General features: G+C 54.5%; 1 protein-coding gene across 4 annotated transcripts in view; it reads left to right on the top strand.

The window, feature by feature from the left end:
• Positions 1-24,867, top strand: part of ascc3 (activating signal cointegrator 1 complex subunit 3) — a 777,147-nt gene that overhangs the window by 544,908 nt on the left and 207,372 nt on the right. For all 4 annotated transcript variants that reach the window (XM_070885599.1, XM_070885602.1, XM_070885601.1 and 1 more), the window contains exons 28-30: positions 8,879-9,024; positions 11,571-11,691; positions 16,590-16,732. In XM_070885599.1, the coding sequence (XP_070741700.1) occupies positions 8,879-9,024; positions 11,571-11,691; positions 16,590-16,732 (410 nt within the window). The remainder of the gene's footprint in view (positions 1-8,878; positions 9,025-11,570; positions 11,692-16,589; positions 16,733-24,867) is intronic.

Here is a 24,867-nt window from a genome sequence, read left to right as displayed (position 1 = left end):
CTCCCTCGCCCCCGTCGCCCTCTCCCTCGCCCCCGTCGCCCTCTCCCTCGCCCCCGTCGCCCTCTCCCTCGCCCCCGTCGCCCTCTCCCTCGCCCCCGTCGCCCTCTCCCTCGCCCCCGTCGCCCTCTCCCTCGCCCCCGTCGCCCTCTCCCTCGCCCCCGTCGCCCTCTCCCTCGCCCCCGTCGCCCTCTCCCTCGCCCCCGTCGCCCTCTCCCTCGCCCCCGTCGCCCTCTCCCTCGCCCCCGTCGCCCTCTCCCTCGCCCCCGTCGCCCTCTCCCTCGCCCCCGTCGCCCTCTCCCTCGCCCCCGTCGCCCCCGTTCGCCCCCGTTCGCCCCCGTCGCCCCCGTCGCCCTCTCCCTCGCCCCCGTCGCCCTCTCCCTCGCCCCCGTCGCCCTCTCCCTCGCCCCCGTCGCCCTCTCCCTCGCCCCCGTCGCCCTCTCCCTCGCCCCCGTCGCCCTCTCCCTCGCCCCCGTCGCCCTCTCCCTCGCCCCCGTCGCCCTCTCCCTCGCCCCCGTCGCCCTCTCCCTCGCCCCCGTCGCCCTCTCCCTCGCCCCCGTCGCCCTCTCCCTCGCCCCCGTCGCCCTCTCCCTCGCCCCCGTCGCCCTCTCCCTCGCCCCCGTCGCCCTCTCCCTCGCCCCCGTCGCCCTCTCCCTCGCCCCCGTCGCCCTCTCCCTCGCCCCCGTCGCCCTCTCCCTCGCCCCCGTCGCCCTCTCCCTCGCCCCCGTCGCCCTCTCCCTCGCCCCCGTCGCCCTCTCCCTCGCCCCCGTCGCCCTCTCCCTCGCCCCCGTCGCCCTCTCCCTCGCCCCCGTCGCCCTCGCCCCCGTCGCCCTCTCCCTCGCCCCCGTCGCCCTATCCCTCGCCCTCTCCCTCTCCCTCGCCCCCGTCGCCCTCTCCCTCGCCCCCGTCGCCCTCTCCCTCGCCCCCGTCGCCCTCTCCCTCGCCCCCGTCGCCCTCTCCCTCGCCCCCGTCGCCCTCTCCCTCGCCCTCTCCCTCGCCCCCGTCGCCCTCTCCCTCGCCCCCGTCGCCCTCTCCCTCGCCCCCGTCGCCCTCTCCCTCGCCCCCGTCGCCCTCTCCGTCGCCCTCTCCCTCGCCCCCGTCGCCCTCTCCCTCGCCCCCGTCGCCCTCTCCCTCGCCCCCGTCGCCCTCTCCCTCGCCCCCGTCGCCCTCTCCCTCGCCCCCGTCGCCCTCTCCCTCGCCCCCGTCGCCCTCTCCCTCGCCCCCGTCGCCCTCTCCCTCGCCCCCGTCGCCCTCTCCCTCGCCCCCGTCGCCCTCTCCCTCGCCCCCGTCGCCCTCTCCCTCGCCCCCGTCGCCCTCTCCCTCGCCCCCGTCGCCCTCTCCCTCGCCCCCGTCGCCCTCTCCCTCGCCCCCGTCGCCCTCTCCCTCGCCCCCGTCGCCCTCTCCCTCGCCCCCGTCGCCCTCTCCCTCGCCCCCGTCGCCCTCTCCCTCGCCCCCGTCGCCCTCTCCCTCGCCCCCGTCGCCCTCTCCCTCGCCCCCGTCGCCCTCTCCCCCGCCCCCGTCGCCCTCTCCCCCGCCCCCGTCGCCCTCTCCCCCGCCCCCGTCGCCCTCTCCCCCGCCCCCGTCGCCCTCTCCCCCGCCCCCGTCGCCCTCTCCCCCGCCCCCGTCGCCCTCTCCCCCGCCCCCGTCGCCCTCTCCCCCGCCCCCGTCGCCCTCTCCCCCGCCCCCGTCGCCCTCTCCCCCGCCCCCGTCGCCCTCTCCCCCGCCCCCGTCGCCCTCTCCCCCGCCCCCGTCGCCCTCTCCCCCGCCCCCGTCGCCCTCTCCCCCGCCCCCGTCGCCCTCTCCCCCGCCCCCGTCGCCCTCTCCCCCGCCCCCGTCGCCCTCTCCCCCGCCCCCGTCGCCCTCTCCCCCGCCCCCGTCGCCCTCTCCCCCGCCTCCGTCGCCCTCTCCCTCTCCCCCGTCGCCCTCCCTCTCCCTCTCCCTCTCCCCCGTCACCCTCTCCCTCTCCCTCTCCCCCGTCACCCTCTCCCTCTCTCCCCTCGCCCTCTCCCTCTCTCCTCCCGCCCTCTCACCCTCCCCCCCCCCCCCAGTCTCCCTCTCCATCTCCCCCCACCAGTCTCCCTCTCCCCCTCCCCCCCCCTAGTCTCCATCTCCCCCTCCCCCCCCAGTCTCCCTCTCCCCCTCCCCCCCCCAGTCTCCCTCTCCCCCTCCCACCCCAGTCTCCCTCTCCCCCTCCCACCCCAGTCTCCCTCTCCCCCTCCGCCCCCCGGTCTACCCCTCCGCCCCCCGGTCTACCCCTCCCCCCCCCGGTCTACCCCTCCCCCCCCCAGTCTCCCTCTCCCCCTCTCCCCCCCCCAGTCTCCCTCTCCCCCTCCCCCCCACCCAGTATCCTCTTCTCTTTCCCCCCCCCCCCAGTCTCCCTCTTTCTCCCCCCCCCCCCAGTCTCCCTCTTTCTCCCCCCCCCCCCAGTCTACCTCTTCTTCCCCCCCCAGTCTCCCTCCATCCCAGTCCTTCCCCCCCCCCCCCCCCAGTCTCGCTCTCCTGTCGCCCTCTCCTGTCGCACTCGTCCCTCGCCCCCGTCGCCCTCTCCGTCGCCCTCTCCGTCGCCCTCTCCGTCGCCCTCTCCGTCGCCCTCTCCCTCGCCCCCGTCGCCCCCGTCGCCCTCTCCCTCGCCCTCTCCCTCGCCCCCGTCGCCCTCTCCCTCGCCCCCGTCGCCCTCTCCCCCGCCCCCGTCGCCCTCTCCCCCGCCCCCGTCGCCCTCTCCCTCGCCCCCGTCGCCCTCTCCCTCGCCCCCGTCGCCCTCTCCCCCGCCCCCGTCGCCCTCTCCCCCGCCCCCGTCGCCCTCTCCCCCGCCCCCGTCGCCCTCTCCCTCGCCCCCGTCGCCCTCTCCCTCGCCCCCGTCGCCCTCTCCCTCGCCCCCGTCGCCCTCTCCCTCGCCCCCGTCGCCCTCTCCCTCGCCCCCGTCGCCCTCTCCCTCGCCCCCGTCGCCCTCTCCCTCGCCCCCGTCGCCCTCTCCCTCGCCCCCGTCGCCCTCTCCCTCGCCCCCGTCGCCCTCTCCCTCGCCCCCGTCGCCCTCTCCCTCGCCCCCGTCGCCCTCTCCCTCGCCCCCGTCGCCCTCTCCCTCGCCCCCGTCGCCCTCTCCCTCGCCCCCGTCGCCCTCTCCCTCGCCCCCGTCGCCCTCTCCCTCGCCCCCGTCGCCCTCTCCCTCGCCCCCGTCGCCCTCTCCCTCGCCCCCGTCGCCCTCTCCCTCGCCCCCGTCGCCCTCTCCCTCGCCCCCGTCGCCCTCTCCCTCGCCCCCGTCGCCCTCTCCCTCGCCCCCGTCGCCCTCTCCCTCGCCCCCGTCGCCCTCTCCCTCGCCCCCGTCGCCCTCTCCCTCGCCCCCGTCGCCCTCTCCCTCGCCCCCGTCGCCCTCTCCCTCGCCCCCGTCGCCCTCTCCCTCGCCCCCGTCGCCCTCTCCCTCGCCCCCGTCGCCCTCTCCCTCGCCCCCGTCGCCCTCTCCCTCGCCCCCGTCGCCCTCTCCCTCGCCCGCCCCCGTCGCCCTCTCCCTCGCCCCCGTCGCCCTCTCCCTCGCCCCCGTCGCCCTCTCCCTCGCCCCCGTCGCCCTCTCCCTCGCCCCCGCCGCCCTCTCCCTCGCCCCCGCCGCCCTCTCCCTCGCCCCCGCCGCCCTCTCCCTCGCCCCCGCCGCCCTCTCCCTCGCCCCCGCCGCCCTCTCCCTCGCCCCCGTCGCCCTCTCCCTCGCCCCCGTCGCCCTCTCCCTCGCCCCCGTCGCCCTCTCCCTCGCCCCCGTCGCCCTCTCCCTCGCCCCCGTCGCCCTCTCCCTCGCCCCCGTCGCCCTCTCCCTCGCCCCCGTCGCCCTCTCCCTCGCCCCCGTCGCCCTCTCCCTCGCCCCCGTCGCCCTCTCCCTCGCCCCCGTCGCCCTCTCCCTCGCCCCCGTCGCCCTCTCCCTCGCCCCCGTCGCCCTCTCCCTCGCCCCCGTCGCCCTCTCCCTCGCCCCCGTCGCCCTCTCCCTCGCCCCCGTCGCCCTCTCCCTCGCCCCCGTCGCCCTCTCCCTCGCCCCCGTCGCCCTCTCCCTCGCCCCCGTCGCCCTCGCCCCCGTCGCCCTCTCCCTCGCCCCCGTCGCCCTCTCCCTCGCCCACGTCGCCCTATCCCTCGCCCTCTCCCTCTCCCTCGCCCTATCCCTCTCCCTCGCCCCCGTCGCCCTCTCCCTCGCCCACGTCGCCCTCTCCCTCGCCCCCGTCGCCCTCTCCCTCGCCCCCGTCGCCCTCTCCCTCGCCCCCGTCGCCCTCTCCCTCGCCCCCGTCGCCCTCGCCCCCGTCGCCCTCTCCCTCGCCCCCGTCGCCCTCTCCCTCGCCCCCGTCGCCCTCTCCCTCGCCCCCGTCGCCCTCTCCCTCGCCCCCGTCGCCCTCTCCGTCGCCCTCTCCCTCGCCCCCGTCGCCCTCTCCCTCGCCCCCGTCGCCCTCTCCCTCGCCCCCGTCGCCCTCTCCCTCGCCCCCGTCGCCCTCTCCCTCGCCCCCGTCGCCCTCTCCCTCGCTCCCGTCGCCCTCTCCCTCGCCCCCGTCGCCCTCTCCCTCGCCCCCGTCGCCCTCTCCCTCGCCCCCGTCGCCCTCTCCCTCGCCCCCGTCGCCCTCTCCCTCGCCCCCGTCGCCCTCTCCCTCGCCCCCGTCGCCCTCTCCCTCGCCCCCGTCGCCCTCTCCCTCGCCCCCGTCGCCCTCTCCCTCGCCCCCGTCGCCCTCTCCCTCGCCCCCGTCGCCCTCTCCCTCGCCCCCGTCGCCCTCTCCCTCGCCCCCGTCGCCCTCTCCCTCGCCCCTGTCGCCCTCTCCCTCGCCCCCGTCGCCCTCTCCCTCGCCCCCGTCGCCCTCTCCCTCGCCCCCGTCGCCCTCTCCCTCGCCCCCGTCGCCCTCTCCCTCGCCCCCGTCGCCCTCTCCCTCGCCCCCGTCGCCCTCTCCCTCGCCCCCGTCGCCCTCTCCCTCGCCCCCGTCGCCCTCTCTCTCTTCGCCGCCACCCCCGTCTCTCTCTCTCTCTCTCTCTCTCTCTCTCTCTCTCTCTCTCTCTCTCTCTCTCTCTCTCTCTCTCTCTTCCCCTCCCCCCCCAAGACATTCTCTCCCCTCCTTCCCCCCCCCCCCCCCCCGTCAGTCTCTCGCTCTCTCTCTCTCTCTCTCTCCCTGCCCCTCAGTCTCTCTCTTCCCTCCCCCCACACCCCCGCCGTCAGTCTCTCGCTCTCTTCCCCCCCCCTAGTCTCTCTCTCCTCCCCCCAGTCTCTCTCTCTCTCTCTCTCTCTCTCTCTCTTTCCCCCCCAGTCTCTGTCTCTCTCTCTCTCTCCCCCCACCCCCAGTCTCTCTCTCTCTTCCCCCCCCCCCAGTCTCTCTCTCTCTCTCTCTCTCTCTCTCTCTCTCTCTCTCTCCTCTCCCCCCCCCCCTCCCCGTCTCTCTCTCTCTCTCTCTCTCTCTTTCCCCTCCCCACCCCAGTCTCTCTCTCTCTCTCTCTCTCTCTCTCTCTCTCTCTCTCTCTCTCTCTCTCTCTTTCTTTCTCTCCTGTGTCTCTCTCTCTCTCTCATCTCCCAATCTCTCTCCCGAATCTCTCTCTCCCCCCCCAGTCTCTCTCTCTCTCTCTCTCTCTCTCTCTCTCTCTCTCGCATTCTCATTCTCCCCTCCTCCCCACCCCACCCCCCAGTCTCTCTCTCCACCCAATCTCTCTCTCTCCTTAATCACCATGGAAGAGCATTGCTAGCCAGCAGCACATTTGAGAAGGAAGTGAGAAGTCGCACAGACAGCCAGCAAGTAGAATGGGCCCGAGATCAACAGTACCTGTTATAAAGGGAGGAAGTGTATTACTGGAATTACTGAAATATATGTTGATACTTCTCATATGCCTCTTCCCATTAACACAGCCTGACATTGGAGTTTCAATGTAATGTTGTGAACCACTCAGCATTTTTAATATATAATAGATGGTCAGATTGTTTGAGTGGGCTTTGCACCAGTTGATTAAATCATGTGTTCATTCAAGAATTAAAGGCTTTATCTAATGATGGCAATGTTTGCATTTTTTTTAATTAAAGCAATATTCTTTTTAACATATTCAGTTTACATTTTTTTGTTGAGGTAGCAGGTAAGTGGCCTCCTGCCAGGCCTCTGACATTGCTATTATGAGCCTGACAGTTACATAGCACAAAAGGATCCCAAAGTAACTTACCTAATCCCTCTCTTTGAGATGGCTTGAGATTGGCAGCATGGGAATTTGCAAGAACAAAGAACCTGCAGAGGAACAGCACACTATGCTACCATGCTGTCCATGTTGGTGCCTTTAAGATAAGGCGCATTAACTTATTCAATTGTTTATTTTCCCCAGAGATTCCAAAATACAAAGTACAGCTCCTACAAAGGTTGAGATGTCTACTTCTTGAGGACCTTGAGACAATCACTATCACTAGGGGGTAGTGCTGGACAGGCTAATGGGACTCAAGGTAGACAAGTCCCCTGGTCCCGATGAAATGCATCCCAGGGTATTAAAAGAGATGGCGGAAGTTATAGCAGATGCATTCGTTATAATCTACCAAAATTCTCTGGACTCTGGGGAGGTACCAGCGGATTGGAAAGCAGCTAATGTAACGCCTCTGTTTAAAAAAGGGGGCAGACAAAAGGCAGGTAACTATAGACCGGTTAGTTTAACATCTGTAGTGGGGAAAATGCTTGAAGCTATCATTAAGGAAGAAATAGCGGGACATCTAGATAGGAATAGTGCAATCAAGCAGACACAACATGGATTCATGAAGGGGAAATCATGTTTAACTAATTTACTGGAATTCTTTGAGGATATAACGAGCATGGTGGATAGAGGTGTACCGATGGATGTGGTGTATTTAGATTTCCGAAAGGCATTCGATTAGGTGCCACACAAAAGGTTACTGCAGAAGATAAAGGTATGCAGAGTCAGAGGAAATGTATTAGCATGGATCGAGAATTGGCTGGCTAACAGAAAGCAGAGAGTCGGGATAAATGGGTCCTTTTCGGATTGGAAATCGGTGGTTAATGGTGTGCCACAGGGATCGGTGCTGGGACCACAACTGTTTACAATATACATAGATGACCTGGAAGAGGGGACGGAGTGTAGTATCACAAAATTTGCAGATGACACAAAGATTAGTGGGAAAGCGGGTTGTGTAGAGGACACAGAGAAGCTGCAAAGAGATTTGGATAGGTTAAGCGAATGGGCTAAGGTTTGGCAGATGGAATACAATGTCGGAAAATGTGAGGTCATCCACCTTGGGGGGAAAAAAACAGTAAAAGGGAATATTATTTGAATGGGGAGAAATTACAACATGCTGTGGTGCAGAGAGACCTGGGGGTCCTTGTGCATGAATCCCAAAAAATTAGTTTGCAGGTGCAGCAGGTAATCAGGAAGGCGAATGGAATGTTGGCCTTCATTGCGAGAGGGATGGAGTACAAAAGCAGGGAGGTCCTGCTGCAACTGTACAGGGTATTGGTGAGGCCGCATCTGGAGTACTGCGTGCAGTTTTGGTCACCTTACTTAAGGAAGGATATACTGGCTTTGGAGGGGGTACAGAGACGATTCACGAGGCTGATTCCGGAGATGAGGGGGTTACCTTATGATGATAGATTGAGTAGACTGGGTCTTTACTCGTTGGAGTTCAGAAGGATGAGGGGTGATCTTATAGAAACATTTAAAAATTGAAAGGGATAGACAAGATAGAGGCAGAGAGGTTGTTTCCACTGGTCGGGGAGACTAGAACTAGGGGGCACAGCCTCAAAATACGGGGGAGCCAATTTAAAACCGATTTGAGAAGGAATTTCTTCTCCCAGAGGGTTGTGAATCTGTAGAATTCTTTGCCCAAGGAAGCAGTTGAGGCTAGCTCATTGAATGTATTCAAGTCACAGATAGATAGATTGTTAACCAATCAGGAAATTAAGGGTTACGGGGAACGGGCGGGTAAGTGGAGCTGAGTCCACGGCCAGATCAGCCATGATCTTGTTGAATGGCGAAGCAGGCTCGAGGGGCTAGATGACCTACTCCTGTTCCTAATTCTTATGTTCTGCATTCACCAGCTTGTGATTTCCCTGTCCAGTAAAATGAGTGGACAATGAAATTAATAGGTTGATGAGCACACAACCAGAAAACCCTGGTCACTACATCATAAAAATTTCTTATGTTGATTAAGTAGAAGTTTAGGGAACCAAACTGTTTGGTGGAAATTCTGGCCCAGACTCGGCGCTTCACGAGCAGCACACACCCTAAACAAGAGGCCCGAGACCATCCCAAAATTGGGCATAGAGCCTCATGAACATTATGTGCACTAGCTACCAGCATCTGTCACACCTCCATCGGCAGCTTGTTCATTGAAGATGGTAAATGTCGGCGGCAGCCCAAAGGTAAGCCTCGGGAGGTGGTTTAGAATGGGTAACAGAGGCACAGATGTGTGACAACTGTGGAGTCAGAGGAGCACTTCTGTTCTTCCTGGCTGCTGAAGAAATTTTTGGTTTAAAAAATGCTGAAGAATCCTGAGCGGCGAAAGCCCGGCACCAGCTCCACTCATCAGAAACAAATTTCCCAGAGGATTCCTTAAATAGGCATTAGACCTCTAATTAACATATGCAAGGAGCCACAAGGGACGCCTAAGAAATGGGACCCAACAAATTCAGCAGTGGCCCGAACGCAAGTGCAGATTAATCGTGGGCTGGCCCACAGCTAATTTATCAGCAATGTGCTTGTTCTACTCTACACCCAAAAAATGGGCGCAACGCATATCAGTATGTTGCTTTGTAAACAATATGAGTCATGTAAACTGAAGAATTATAACATTGCCGTTGCTTCTGTTTAAAATATGGGACTTTTTAATCCCAGACCTTTCTCTTGTAAAAACAGATTAATATTTAAAAATAACAATTAAAAATGTGTTTATTTGCAGGGGATGAAAGAGGTCCTGTGCTAGAAGTAATTGTGTCCAGAACTAATTTCATCTCATCTCACACAGAAAGCCCTGTAAGGATAGTGGGGCTGTCCACTGCATTGGCAAATGCCAAGGACTTGGCTGACTGGTTAGGTATCCGACAGGTAAGAGCAAATATTAGACCATGGGGAGCAATTACAGATCATGGGCTAATACAAAATGGATTATTTGTGTCTGTGCACTTTGGGAGCACATATCATTTAATGGTGCATTGTAGAATCCAATCAGCAATTTGCAAGCTGCAACTGACAGTGATGGAAGGATGTGTCTGTCATCCATATCACTGATGCTGCATTTCAGTGAACAATAAAGATGCACTTTTTGAATAAGCACATGTATCCTTAAACAGAACTTCTATAACTCACTTCACATTTAATGCTAAACTGCATTCTGTCATTTTAAAGCTTCTGTTGCATTGATTTTATTACCTCAAAGTAAACTGATAGCAGTAAATACTGAGGACATGAGGCCCTTGCTGCTTATAGAGTACTGCATTTAATTGTAAGCAGGGACAGTTTTAACAATAAATATTTTTAACATGAAAATCCCATTATCGTTCATACCTATGTAAACTTGAGATTGCTGCACTCGTGCGATCTGCACATAACAAACTTGCAAATCCCTGCCTCTGCCTCTAACTCACCCCCACATCTGCTGCAACCCTTACCCACTTTTCCAGCACCTCTACATTTGATTTCTCCCAACCTTCAGTTTTCAGAAATCCCAACTTGCCTACAACTCCATTGCCGACATCTTGTCCTGCACACCCATCATGCCTGTCCTCACTGACTTACATTGGCTCCCAATGCATTCTCTCTCCCACAACCCCCCCCCCCCCTCCATCATTGGTAGCAGGGTTTTTTAGCTTATTTTGCCTTACATTCTACAACTCCTTCCCTAAAATCCTCTCTACCTCTTCCTTTAAAAACCTCTTAAAAGCCTATTTCTTTAACAAAGTTTTTTGTTACCTATTTTAACTTCACTACATGCCTTTCCTTTCTTTCTCTGTGAAGCACCCTGGGACGTTTTTCTGTGTTAGAGGTGCTGTATAAATCAAATTGATGCTTATTGCATATGTTGGAGCAGAATCAATCTGTTACTACTCTGTTTATACTTATTAAACATACTGCAGCATATGCAATAAGCAGCGTATGTCCTCTACGGTTCATGTTGGTTGAAATGGAGTAGTTGCGAACTGGAGCTTTCAGCTTTGTATGACGCAATGGACCAGAGTTTGGTTGACTTACCACTGGCTGCCATCGAATTTTCTCGGCGGTCGCCATGTTTTTTGGGCGCTCTCCCCTCCGAGCGTGTTTGGTCAGGTCCTCACGCCAGCGGGGAGAGAAGCCCGTTAAGGAGTGTCCGTTGACATATGCCGGCGTGCAACGGCGACAAAAGTCCTCCTGCCCACTCACTCCCCAGATTGGTCAGGGTGGTCCTCCACTCCAGCAGCAGAAAAGGCCACCATGTGGAGGCAGGTCTTACCTGAACGGTAAGTATGAAGACCTGCAAGAAAAGGTGAGTGTACTTGTTTTCTTCATTTCTTTTGCAGGGACTTTGGTCGATAGGGCCCCCTGAAGGATTTATAATAGTTTTTTTAAAAATGTTTTGAAAAAAAAAATTCCCATTCCCCTCCTCCCTGGGTCCGACTCTATCCTCAGCGTTACTTTGCCGAGGATCGCATTTTCTGCCCAGAATGCAACCTGCTGCCCAGAATTAGCATGTAACGCCCATTTTATTTCGCCGGGCGGTTTTTTCTACATTTTTTTCACCAAACTTCCACCCAAAGTACCGTCAGGACCTTAGCGGTCCTTTCGACAGTACTTGGACGGAACTTAGATTACACCAATCTTGGGCCCAATGAAATGAAACAGTATAATTATTTTATGAGAGAACTTGTTAGGTTGTATTTTTTTCCAATTTCCCGTTCTCTTTTCCTCCAGGTCTCTGAGAATGATGATTTATCCTGGGATATACTTTCATCACTGTGGGAGTTGGCAGCACTACAGTACCTTGCCCAATGGTCATTATTTGTGCATGAGCCTAGTGAGCATTGGGTCATTTGTCTGCAGAGGATATCATAATCAAACCTAATCTTGTTCTCTCATGTCATTCACACGCAGACATACATACACACACATCATGTTCCAGTAATAGCCACTCGATAGAGATCGGGAGCAGGAACCCTGGCTGATTTTTTTTTCTCCACAGTCCTTTCCTCATCAAAGGATACCACAGTTGCTGTCCCAATTGAAATCAAGTAACTCAGCACTAAGGAGGGGTCCTTCTGGTCTGGCAGGAGATTGGTTATTTTAATATAGAGCGCATTATCCTCTATCCTTGTGAATCATGAAGGAAAGCCAGTCTGTGTATTGAGTTTTTAGTTCTGACGAAGGGTCGTCGACCCGAAACTTTAACTCTGTTTACCTCTCTACAGATGCTGCCTGACCCGCTGAGATTGCCAGCATTTTCTGTTTTTATTTCAGATTCCAGCATCCGCAGTATTTTGCTTTTGTACTAGAGTTTATAGTTCTGTTTACTTTAGATTGAATGGCAAAATATCTATTTTGCAGATTGAGCAATCATACTTTGAGATATATTTAAAATAATACATATTAACACACTATACTTCTTTTCCTGTTTAATTTAGAATGGATTGTTTAACTTTCGACCATCTGTGCGTCCAGTTCCTCTTGAAGTTCACATTCATGGCTTCCCAGGCCAGCATTACTGCCCTCGCATGGCAAGTATGAACAAGCCAACATTCCAAGGTGAATTTTAGAATTTAAAAGGTAGAAAAACAAACTTTAAAATGTCCAGCCTTACTTATTTGGCCCTTGAACCCATCTGTTACCATGGGACTAAATGAGATGGCGGTGTGAACTGATGGGGGTACTATTTTGCACTGTATTATGGTTTGGCTGGACTTGGGTTCATTGACTTCTGATGAGTTCATAATCTTCGCAAATGGAAGCCAACACTTCATGGTGTAGGGTGAATAACTCAACATAGGTGGTACTTTTAATTAGATCTCTCCTTTTAACAGCAAATTATGTTTACCAGCTTCCTATACAAGAATGGGTGCCTATTGCAAAGAAGTTTAAAAAAAACTTTAAATACCCACATAATTTGCAGATTGCCATACAATTATTTCAACCATCAGAAAGTAAATTGACATGATCTAGGACCAGCTAATGCATCATCATCATCATAGGCAGTCCCTCGGAATCTAGGAAGACTTGCTTCCACTCTTAGAATGAGTCCTTAGGTGGCTGAACAGTCCAATACAAAAGCCACAATCCCTGTCACAGGTGGGACAGATAGTCGTTGAGGGTAAGGGAGGGTGGGACAGATTTGCCTGCGCTTGTCTTCTGCATGGAATCGGCAATGAGACTAGAGGTGCTCAGCGCCTCCTGGATGCACTTCCTCCACTTACGGCGGTCTTTGACCAGGGACTCCCAGGTGTCGGTGGGTATGTTGCACTTTATCAGGGAGTGTGGTCAGTGTTTCAATGCTGGGGATGTTGGCCTGGTCAAGGACGCTAATGTTGGTACGTCTGTCCTCCCAGGGGATTTGTAGGATCTTGCTTTGGTGGTGGTATTTCTCCAGCGACTTAAGGTGTCTACTGTACATGGTCCATGTCTCTGAGCCATACAGGAGGGTGTGTATTACTACAGTCCTGTAGACCATTAGCTTGGTGGTAGATTTGAGGGCCTGGTCTTCGAACACTCTTTTCCTCAGGCAGCCGAAGGCTGTATTGGCGCACTGGAGGTGGTGTTGCATCTCCTCATTAATGTCTGCTCTTGTTGATAAGAGGCTCCCCATGTAATGGAAATGGTCCATGTTGTCCAGGGCTGCGCCGTGGATCTTGATAACTGAGGGGGGCAGTGCTGTGCGGCGAAGACAGGCTGGTGGAGACTTTTGTCTTACGGATGCTTAGCGTAAGGCCCATGTTTTCATACGCCTCAGTAAATACGTCGACTATGTCCTGGAGTTCAGCCTCTATGTGCGCAGATGCAGGCATCGTCCGCGTACTGTAGCTCGACAACAGAGGTTGGGGTGGTCTTGGACCTGGCCTGGAGACACCGAAGGTTGAAGGTCCCGCTGGTTCTGTAGTTTAGTTCCACTCCAGCGGGGAGCTTGTTGACTGTGAGGTGGAGCATGGCAGCGAGGAAGATTGAGAAGAAGGTTGGGGCGATGACGCGGCCCTGTTTGACCCCGGTCCGGACGTGGATTGGGTCTGTAATGGATCCGTTGGTAAGGATCACGCCCTGCTTGTCGTCGTGGAGCAGGTGGAGGATGTTGACGAACTTCTTGGGGCATTCGAAACGGAGGAGGATGCTCCATAGACCCTCGCGGTTGACAGTGTCAAAGGCCCTTGTAAGGTCGAAGAAGGCCATGTATAAGGGCTGGCGCTGTTCCCTGCGTTTTTCCTGCAGATGTCGCGCTGCAAAAATCATGTCCGTTGTGCCTCGTAGGGGACGAAATCCACACTGTGACTCCGGGAGGAGCTCCTCGGCCACAGCGAGAAGACGGTTGAGGAGGACTCGAGCGACAGCTTTTCCAGTGGCTGTAGTTGCCGCAGTCGGATTTGTCCCCTTTTTTAAAGATGGTCACAATCACTGCATCTCTGAGATCTTCCGGCATGCTCTCCTCCCTCCAGATGAGAGAGATAAGGTCACAGTGCCTCGCCGCCATACTTTAGTACCTCAGCAGGGATTCTATCCGCTCCTGTAGCCTTGTTGTTCTTAAGCTGTCTTATGGCTTTTCCTACCTCATGCAGTGCTGGTGTTTTACTGAGGTGGTGGCGGGTAGCATGCTGCGGGATGGAGTCGAGAACACGCGAGTTAAAGGTAGAGTCTCGATTGAGGAGATTTTCGAAGTGTTCCAGCATTGACTTCTGACTGCCTCGGTGTCCTTGATGAGTGTTTCCCTGTTCTTGGCCAGCAGTGGGGTGGGGCCTTGGGAGTTTGGACCATAGGTGGCCTTGACTGTGATGAAGAATCCTCGCACATCATGGCTGTCGGCCAGCTGTTGTACCTCCTGTGATTTCTCCATCCACCACCTGTTCTTTAGGTCCCGGGAATTTTGTTGGACCTCAGTCTTGAACCGCCTGTAATGTTGCTTTGCTGCTCCCGAGTTGGGTTGTTGCTTAAGGCTCAGAAATGCTCTGTGCTTGTGAGCTATTAGCTCTTGGATCTCCTGATCATTTTCATCAAATCAGTCCTGGTGTTTCCTGGTTGAGTGACCAAGTGTCTCTTTGCAGGCACTGGTTATGGAGGCCTGGAGGACAGACCAAGTGCTGTGGGAATTCTGCGTCTCAGGGTCATCAAGGCACGCCAGGTTAGCTGTGAGGTGCTGACTGTAAAGGGCTCTCTTAGCTGGGTCTTTAGGTGCCCCGGCATTGACTTTTTTGCGGCACTGCTTCTGCTGCCCCCTCCACTTTGGAGCTATGTTGATGTCAATGATGGATCGGATTAGGCGGTGGTCTGTCCAGCAGTCGTCGGCTCCTGTCATGGCACGGGTGATGTGCACATCCTTGCGATCCCTGGCTCGGACGATGACATAGTCGAGCAGCTGCCAGTGTTTGGAGCAAGGGTGTTACCACGATGCCTTGTATTTATCCCTTTGGCGGAACAAGGTGTTGATGATGAAAAGTTCATGTTCTAGACATTTTGTCAGGAGTAGGGTACTGCTGGCGTTGGCTTTCCCTACCCCTTCTCTGCCAATCACACCTCTCCAGAGGGTGTGTCTTTGCCGACCCTGACGTTGAAGTCACCTAGGAGGGTCAGTTTGTTGTCCACTGGGTCGCGGGACAGGGATTTTTCGAGGTTGGAGTAAAAACCCTCTTTGGTCTCATCTGTTGCATCGAGTGTTGGGGCGTACACACTGATGACTGTGACGCATTGATTCCGGGATAGCGTGAGTCGAAGAGTCATGAGGCATTCGTTAACCCCACAGGGGGAGCCTTTGAGACGGTCGACCAGCTCATTTTTGATGGCGAAGCCGACTTCGTGAAGGCGGCATTCTTCCTCTGGTTTCCCCTTCCAGAAGAAGGTGTAGCCTCCACCTTGTTCCTTGAGCTGGCCTTCCCCTGCCCGCCTGGTCTCGCTTAGGGTGGTGATGTCAATGTCGAAGCGTCTTAAGATCCCGGGCAACTCTGGCGGTGCGACGTTTTGGCCTGTCGCTGTTGGAGTTGTCCATGAGGGTCCTGATGTTCCAGGTCCCGAATTTCATGTTAACGGAGTGGAAGATGCCAGTGCGTGAGTTCTTTTAACATGGGGTGGCTGTTGCATACCGGTTACCACACAGGCTTAGCTGAACAAGATCTTGATCCAGTAGCAAGGGGGTCCAAGACAACTGGAGACCAGGCACTGCTATATGGGCCTAGTTGCCTACGGTGAGATGTTGGCAGCAGGCTCGGCGCTGGGTAGCGCCCTTGGTGGTAGGTGGCCCGAAGCCTGGTTGGGGGCAGATATTGGGAGGGTCAGTGGCCCACCGGGGTTCAAGGTAGGAGGGTGGGGGGTCACAGCCATGGAACTCGCCACGTGTTGGAGGTGGAGAAGAGGCCAGGTCGCCAGTGGGGAAGGAGAGCGCCAGTCGTCGTTGAAGGAGGTCGCCGATGTGGGAGAGGGGGACCCGATCGTCGTTGGGGAGGAGGTCATCTGTCACCACGGGAGGTCCAACCGTTGTCGAGGGAGCCCAGACTTTGATGTGGAGGAGAGGCCGACCTGCCGTCGTTGGAGATGTTCTGATCAGATCACCGCTGGAGAGAGGGGGTGGAGGCCCGGTTGACAGGTCCAGGTCGAGGACGCCACCGTCTGAGGTCTTGGTGGTCACCGGATGTCGCTAATGGGTGATGTGGCGGGAAGCCTGCGGTAGGCCCGAATGGCTCGAACTCGTGGGACTCGCCGGAGGTCGTCGCGGTTTGCCGGAGGTCGTCGGGGGTGACTGCAATATGGCAGGGAGAGTCGCCGCCTTACCTATTGTTGAATCGAATAGCCCAACTGCAGTTCAAATCTGAAATCTATTGTGCTCATCTACCAAATATTTCAAGTTTAAGATAGTTTACGAACAGTACTTACTTCCAGCTTCTACCTCCAGTTATCACCAATCACAGCACCAGGAACTAGCAGCAAACATAGGAAGCTTTGACAATTGTAAACAAAGAATACCATTGCAGTTTTCAATCCCTGTTGCCTTTTCAAAAAAAATTCTGTCTGAATAGAATACATATCAGTTTAATAAAGGAACACAACGTTAAACTGTAGAGGAACAGAAGACTTTAAAACTGAACGGTGAAAGTGCCCATCTTATTTCTCTAACAAGTGCTTATTAATTCCATTGAGAATGCATTTTGTATTGATTAGGTAATAGCTGAAAAAATAAATTCTCAAATGTTTAACTACTGTGTTATCAAGCTGACAGTTGCAGATCATTTTGGGTCAGGCAAATTGCAGCTGTATGACATAAATGTGTGTATTGATTCTGAGAAGGAGGCCAGTCATGTCAGCTCAGATTAATTGCAACGCGACAATAAAAAAGTGCTAAACATTAATGAACAATAAATCTGTCCCAGCCAATTCAACCACACCTGTTCCTAAAGCACCAACAAGCCATAAGATATTGAGCTTTTACAAATAGTTCAAAGATTTTTTTTTTTTAACAGCTATTCGGAGCCATTCCCCATCCAAGCCTGTGCTGATCTTTGTGTCATCCAGACGTCAGACGCGCCTCACAGCTTTGGATTTGATAGCCTTTCTGGCAGCAGAAGATGACCCTAAACAGTGGCTGCACATGGATGAAAGAGAGGTACAGTGCTTAGCCTGAAATGTGAACATTTTTTTTATCTGTTATTTTGTTTTTTCAAAAAATTGCATTAATATTGATCTCTGGGTGAGCAGAGTGGTTGCACATTGCTGATTTTCTCTCTAAATATGCCTCCTCTCAAAATATGCCTCCTCTCAAAATATGCCTCCTCTCAAAATATGCCTCCTCTCAAGTCAGCAACTCTATAAGATGCGTTAGGGCAGATTAAATTGAGCAGGTTAAATGCCTTAATACAAAAGTAATTGGCTTGTTTTTTTCTTCTTCTCTGATTGGTTATATACAAAGATGCATGCATCAGAAAGGATCATAGGAGCCAAATTGCCTGACGCTTGCCCTCGGGCGAGGTCCATTCCCAGATACAAAGTTAAAGAAAAAGAGGCTGGAGACCCGTTTTGCCAGGTCTCCATTTCCTTTACATTGCTCCATCATTTCCAGGACTTCACCGGGGAGCAGAGTTGTATGGAAGAACTCCACAAGACTGAGTACTATGAGCTAAAACTGATGTGACCTTAGTCTCTTTAATACAACTCCAGAGTGCCTAAGCAGCATGGCAGACAACCTTTTATACTCCCTTGCCCGAGTTGTGCACGTGACCCTTGGGCCTCCAACAATTGCGCCCTCTGGTGGCAAGTCTTACACAGTTACAATGTTTACATACATAACATCACTCCCCCCGCCCAAAGTCTTTGATACAAATTATTTACAAGTTGAGATGATCTGGGGCTCTATGCTCCCTGGTTGATCGTCTGAGTTCAAACTCTGGCATGGGTGAGTTGATAGGATCATTGCTGCACTGCGGCGCGGCTGGTCTGACAGGACTGTTGGGAATGATGGATTCATCCTCTTGATTGACAGTAAGGTCGATTGTTGGTTGGGTGTGTGTTGGTGGATCGATGATGGTGATGTCCTCTTCAGGTTGTTCCTGGTTGTCAGTGAACTGCAGTTTGGTCTGATCCAAATGCTTTCTGCACGTTTGTCCAGTCAATAGTTTGACTATAAACACTCCATTCCCCTCCTTGGCCAAGACAGTGCCAGCAACCCATTTAGGACCATGACCGTAATTAAGGACAAACACAGGGTCGTTAACATCAATGTTAAGTGATACAGCCGCGCAATCGTGGTACATGTTTTGCCGGTGACACCGGGTTCCCACATGATCATTTAGATCCGGGTGGACTAGGGAGAGCCTGGTTTTGAGTGCTCTCTTCATTGACGATTCTTCAGGGGGAACCCCAGAGAGCGAGTGGGGTAGCTGAGCAGAACCCGAGATATGTGGGTCTGCAAGGAGCCTTAAGTCACGCGTTTCAAGCTCTGCTTGGTAGTTTGGACTGCCTATTCCACTTGACCATTGGATGCGGGCTTAAACGGGACAAACCTGTCATGTTTGATGCCATTGCGGGTCATAAACACGTTGAATTCGGAGCTGGTGAAACACGGTCCACTGTCACTGACAAGGACGTCGGGCAAGCCATGGGTGGGAAACATAGCCTGAAGGTTTTCAATGGTGGCAGTGGATGTGCTGGATGACATGATTGTGCATTCACGTCCTTACTATCCAGTGTAAATGCACACGAGGCCCATGCTTGAGAGAAGGTCAGTCTGTGACCAGTCCTTTATTCCATAGCACTCAAGTGATGGAAGTGGGTGGAGCTTCCCCTTTTATATCTGAAGGTCCAGGTTAGGAGTGTCTCCCACAAGTTCACCACCTAGTGGTCATTGTTCTCACAGTGTACAACTGAGGTCAGATTATACATGGGTTACAATGCTGGTTGAATACATGACATCACCTCCCCCCCCCCCCCCCCCCAAAGTCTTATTGGGATCACAGGTTGAGTCTCTCTGGTGGTTTACACTCCCTTGTAGAACGTCTGAGTTGGTGCTCCGGTTGTTGGGCGCTGGCCTGAGTGTCTGCTGTTTGCGGTGCCTCAGGCCTGTCCGGACTGCCCGAAGTGACTGGGCTCTCCTCCCTTTGGTTTTTGTGTTCAGTCACCTGTGGAGGAGTGAACACTATATTGTGTTCTTCCTCTGCTTCTATGGGGTTGCTGAACCTCCTTTTTGTTTGATCCACATGTTTGCGGCTGATTTGTCCATTGGTAAGTTTAACTACCAGAATCCTATTTCCCTCTTTGGCAACCACAGTGCCTGCGAGCCATTTGGGCCCTGCAGCGTAGTTGAGGACAAAAACAGGGTCATTTACATCAATAAATCGCGCCCTCGCATTCCTGTCATGGTAGTCATATTGTGACTGGCGCCTGCTCTCGACAATTTCTTTCGTGGTGGGGTGTATAAGGGATAACCAGGTTTTGAGTGTCCTTTTCATTAGCAGCCCTGCGGGTGGAACCCCTGTGAGCGAGTGTGGTCGGGATCTGTAGGCCAACAGGAGGCGTGATAAGCGGCATTGTAGGGAACCCTCTTGGATTCTGAGCATCCCCTGTTTGATTATCTGCACTGCTCGTTCTGCCTGGCCGTTTGAGGCCGGCTTGAACGGTGCCGTTCTAACATGGTTAATTCCATTGCCTGCCATGAAGTCCTGGAATTCAGTGTTTGTGAAGCACGGGCCATTGTCGCTGACCAAGTTGTCCGGTAGACCGTGGGCTGGGCGAACATTGCCTGTAGACTTTCTACCGTGGCATAGGATGTGCTTGAATTTGAAATGTCACACTCGATCCATTTGGAGTAGGCGTCTACTACAACCAAAAACATTTCTCACATGAAAGGACCTGCGTAGTCCACATGGATGCGTGACCAAGGCTTGGCGGGCCATGGCCAGAGGCTAAGGGGGGCTTCCCTGGGCGCATTGCCCAGCTGGGCATACGTGTTGCACCTGCGAACATAAAGTTCCAGATCTGCGTCTATCCCTGGCCACCAAACGTGTGACCTGGCAATTGCTTTCATCGTGACAATGCCCGGGTGCTCATTGTGGAGTTCTCTGATGAACACCTCTCTGCCCATCTGGGGCATGACTACGCGGTTTCCCCACAGTAGGCAATCGGCCTGAATCGAGAGTTCATCCTTGCGCCTGTCTCCAGCTCACATTTCCTGCCAAACAGGTACTGGTGCATTTTCTTTACCGCATATACACATGCGAGTGCCTCCTTTTCTACCATCCCGTAGCCCCTTTCTGCCTGGGACAGACTTCTGGAGGCATAAGCTACCGGCTGTAACTGACCCTTGGCATTGACATGCTGCAACACACACCCGACACCATAGGACGACGCATCGCACATTAACACAAGTTTCTTACATGGGTCATATAGCATTAACAGATTGTTGGAACATAACAAATTGCGTGCTCTATTAAAAGCCCTTTCCTGGCTGTCCCCCAGACCCATTCGCGACCTTTGCGTAGGAGCACGTGTAGCGGCTCCAGCAGCGTGCTCAATTTAGGAAGTAAATTACCAAAATAGTTCAGGAGCCCCAGGAATGAACGCAGCTCCGTCGTGTTACGGGGTCTGGGTGCTCTCTGGATCGCTTCCGTCTTGGACGCAGTAGGGCTGATCCCGTCTGCTGCTACCCTCATCCCCAGGAATTCTACCTCTGGAGCTAGGAAGACGCACTTCGCCTTTTTCAGTCGCAGCCCTACCCGGTCCAGTCTGCGTAGCACCTCCTCCAGGTTGTGGAGGTGTTCTTCAGTATCGTAACCCGTGATGAGGATGTCTTCCTGGCAAACCACCATCCCTGGAATCGACTTGAGGAGGCTTTCCATATTTCGTTGGAAGATCGCGGCGGCCGAGCGAATCCCGAACAGACATCTGTTGTACTCAAACAACCCCTTGTGTGTCGTGATGGTGGTCAGCTTCTTCGACTCACTCGCCAGCTCCTGGGTCATGTAAGCTGAGGTCAGGTCCAATTTTGAAAAAGTTTGCCACCGGATAGCGTCGCAAAGAGGTCCTCCGCTCTCGGTAGTGGGTCCTGGTCTTGGAGTGACACCCGATTGATGGTGGCCTTGTAATCGCCACATATCCTGACCGACCCATCCGCCTTGAGCACCGACACAATCGGGCTCACCCAGTCACTGAATTCGACGGGCAAGATGATGCCTTCCCTCAGCAGGCGGTCCAATTCGCCTTCTATCTTTTCCCGCATCACATACGGCACCGCTCTGGCCTTGTGGTGTACTGTCCGGGTTTATGTGAATCACTACCTTGGCCCCCATGAAAGTGCCAATGCCGGGTTGAAATAATGAGTCAAATTTGTCCAGGATCTGTGAGCATGATACTCGCTCCACAGAGGAAATTGCCCAGCCATTCCTTAACACAGTACCTCTCGTCTGTTCTGCTCGTGGCCATGCTCGCGTGGTTTAAATCCCATCCTCATCGCCATTGATACGTCCTTACTTATACAGTATAAATGCACACGAGGCCCATGCTTGAGAGAAGGTCAGTCTGTGACCTGTCCTTTATTCCATAGCACTCAAGTGATGGAAGTGGGTGGAGCTTCCCCTTTTATATCTGAAGGTCTAGGTTAGGAGTGTCTCCCACAAGTTCACCACCAAGTGGTCACTGTTCTCAGTGTACAACTTAGGTCAGATTATACATGGGTTACAATGCTGGTTGAATACATGACACAATCCATTTTGAGTAAGCGTCCACTACAACTAAAAACATCTTTCTGAGAAAGGGGCCGGCAAAATCTACGTGGATTCTGGACCACGGTTTGGAGGGCCATGACCACAGACTCAATGGAGCCTCCCTTCGTGTATTGCTCAATTGTGAGACATGTTGCACTGGTTTACGCATGACTCGCCTAAGTCCGAGTCAATGCTGGGCCACCAAACATGCGACCTGGCTATAGCCTTCATCATCACTATGCCTGGGTGGGTATTGTGTAGGTCGCGTATAAACATTTCCCTGCCTTTTTTTGGCAAAACCACGTGATTACCCCATAAGAGACAATCCAACTGGATGGACATTCCATCTTTGTGTTGCTGAAATGGCTTAATTTCATCTTGCATTTCCCCAGGAACGGCCGACCAGCTCCCATTGGGGACGCAACTTTTTTATAAATGATAGCACAGGATCCTGGCTGGTCCAAGTCCTGATCTGGCGAGCAGTGACAGGTGTCCCCTCGCTCTCAAAAGCATCCATTACCAGAAGCAAGTCTGCGGGCTGCGCCATTTCCACCCCAGTAGTGGGCAATGGTAGCCGACTGAGGGCATCAGCACAGTTCTCCGTGCCTGGTGTGTGGCGGATAACATAGTCATAGGCGGAAAATGTTAGTGCCCATCTTTAGATGCAGGACGAAGCATTGGTGTTTATATCTTTGCTTTCTGAAAACAGCAAAATGAGCGGTTTGTGGTCAGTTTCAAGCTCAAACCGAAGTCCAAATAGGTATTGGTGCATTTTCTTAACCCCATATACACATGCTATAACGCCTCATTCTTGACCATACTGTAAGCTCTTTCGGCCTTAGACAGACTTCTAGACGCTTCTGCAACCAGTTGAAGTTTGCCCGATACATTGGTTTGCTGTAACACACAGCCGACCCCGTACGGAGATGCATCACAAGCTAGCACTAATTGTTTACACGGGTCATACAGTACAAGTAACTTATTAGAACAAAGTAGGTTTCTGGCCTTCTCAAAGATTTGTCACTTGAGATTTAACCCAAACCCAGTCGTCACCCTTACGTAGCAACATGTGCAACGGTTCCAGCAAAGTGCTTAACCCGGGTAGAAAGTTACCAAAATAGTTGAAGAATCCCAGGAATGAACGCAGCTCCGTCACATTCTGTGGTCTGGGTGCATTCTTGATGGCCTCTGTCTGAGTCCGTGGGTCTGATGCCATCTGCTGCAATCTTTCTCCCCAAAAATTCGACCTCTGGCGCCAGGAAAACACACTTGGAGCGTTTCCGCCTGAGTCCCACTCTGTCTAGTCGACTTAGAACCTCTTCCAGGTTGTGCAGATGTCGGTGGTATCACGACCGGTGATCAGGATGTCGTCTTGAAACACAGCAGTGGGCGGAACCGATTTCATTAGATTCTCCATGTTCCTCTGGAAGATGGCAGCGGCCAAGCAAATTCCAAAAGGGCACCTGTAGTATATAAATAGTCCTTTGTGCGTGATGATGCACATCAATCTTTTCGAAGATTCAGCCAGCTCCTGTGTCATGTAGGCGGAGGTTAGGTCCAACTTGGTGAACGGCTTCCCCCCGCCCCCCCCCCCGCTAACGTTGCGAACAGGTCATTCACCTTGGGTAGCGGGTACTGGTCTTGTAACGAGACTCGGTTGATCGTTACCTTGTAGTCTCCGCAGATTCTGACCATGCCATCGCTTTTCAACACTGGAACAATTGGACTGGCCCACTCATTGAACTCGACTGGCGATATGATTCCCTCTCGTTGAAGTCTAGATGGATCTGTAAAGTTGCCAATGCCTGGTTCAAATAGTGACGGAAACCTGCTCAGCACTTGGGTGCACGGGGTATCATCCACTGAAGATAGTGCTTTGATGTCATCCCAGTTCCATCGAATCTTTCCCAGCCAGCTTCTGCCGAATAGCGTTGGGCCATCGCCTGGTACAATCCACAGTGATAAATCATGCACAGCTCCATCGTACGATACCTTAACTGTCGCATTGCCAATGACTGGTATGAGCTCTTTGGTGTAGGTGCGCAACTTTGTCTGAATCGGGCTCAGTTTGGGCCTTTTCGCCTTGTACCCCACAGTTTCTCAAAAGCCTTCTGGCTCATAATTGACTGACTCGCCCCTGTGTCCAACTCCATTGATACCGGAATATCGTTCAGTTTGACTTTCAGCATGATAGGAGGTCTCTTGGTGGTGAAGATGTGTACCCCACACACTTCTTCCTCGGGTTGAGTTGCCTCTCTTGTTTGTTTTGCAAGATCCGCGCTGGATCGATCATCCTCTGCCGACTCTGCCACGTGGTGAGTCGCAGCACTCTTGGACATTCGCTGGAGGTGCCCCATTGTTTCGCAGCCTTTGCACACATAGTGCTTGAATCGACATTGATGGGCTCGATGATTACCCCCGCAGCGCCAACATGGTCCTAATGGATTTGCATTCACACCTGATGGCGGACTCTGAGTCATCCTCGGTCTTGCAGCTGCAGACGTGTAGGCCCTGCCATATGCAGTTCTGCCTGCTAGCGACATTATTTTATGCACAATACTTGCCAGTGAGCTTCGATGCTAGGAAGATATCTGTCTGGTATTATCGCTCGTGGATATGAATGGCTGGGCTATCGTGATGGCCTTGCTCAGGTCTAGGGATTCGGCGGACAGCAGCTTGCGAAGAATGACCTCGTGGCCGATGCCAAGCACGAAAAAGTCCCGCAGCATTTCCCCCAAAAATCCAGCAAATTCGCAAGTTCCCACAAGGCATCTCAGGTCGGCGCCATAACTCGCCACGTCTGGCCCTCGGGGCGGTGGTGCGTATAAAAGCGATACCTGGCCATTAAGACGCTCTTCCCCTGCTTGAGGTGGTTCCGAACCAGCGTACACAACTCTGTATATGTCTTCTTCGCTGGTTTCTCCGCTGCTAGCAGATTCTTGATGAGGCCATACATTGTGGACCCACGCACGGTGACTAGATTTGCCCTTCACTTTATCGTCCCCATCCAGCTCGTTGGCCACGAAGTATTGGTCGAGATGCTCAACAAAGGCTTCCCAATCATCACCCTCGACAAATCTCTCTAAAATACCAACGGCATCCATGACCGCATGAAAGTTCATAATCTGTTACTCGTTGCCAATTGTTAAGTATGGAAGAACTCCACAAGACTGAGTACTGTGCGTTAAAACTGATGTGACCTTAGTCTCTTTAATACAACTCCAGAGTACCTAAGCAGCATGGCAGACAACCTTACATGAGGTGTGCAGGTGACCCTTGGGCCTCCAACAGTTGCGCCCTCTGGTGGCAAGTCTTACACAGTTACAATGTTTACATACATAACAAGTTGAGCCTGGATTTGCAGTTGGTGCATGCCAAGCAAGCCAATGTAAATTAGTCAGGATGCGACATTCCTTTCCTTTTCATTGGCTCATTCGTCACCCAGAGTAGCGCTGAAAGAAACTAGATTTTGAAGCTAATGCTGGGGGCGCTTATGAACCTCAAGGTCTGCAAAGGTCACAGGATGTCCTTAAAATTCCACCAGGCA

Source organism: Pristiophorus japonicus, chromosome 7, assembly GCF_044704955.1.
Source record: "Pristiophorus japonicus isolate sPriJap1 chromosome 7, sPriJap1.hap1, whole genome shotgun sequence".
NCBI classification, from domain to species: Eukaryota; Metazoa; Chordata; class Chondrichthyes; family Pristiophoridae; genus Pristiophorus; species Pristiophorus japonicus.
The sequence above is the reverse complement of the archived record's forward strand: the minus strand, read 5'-3'. Positions and strand labels throughout refer to the sequence as shown.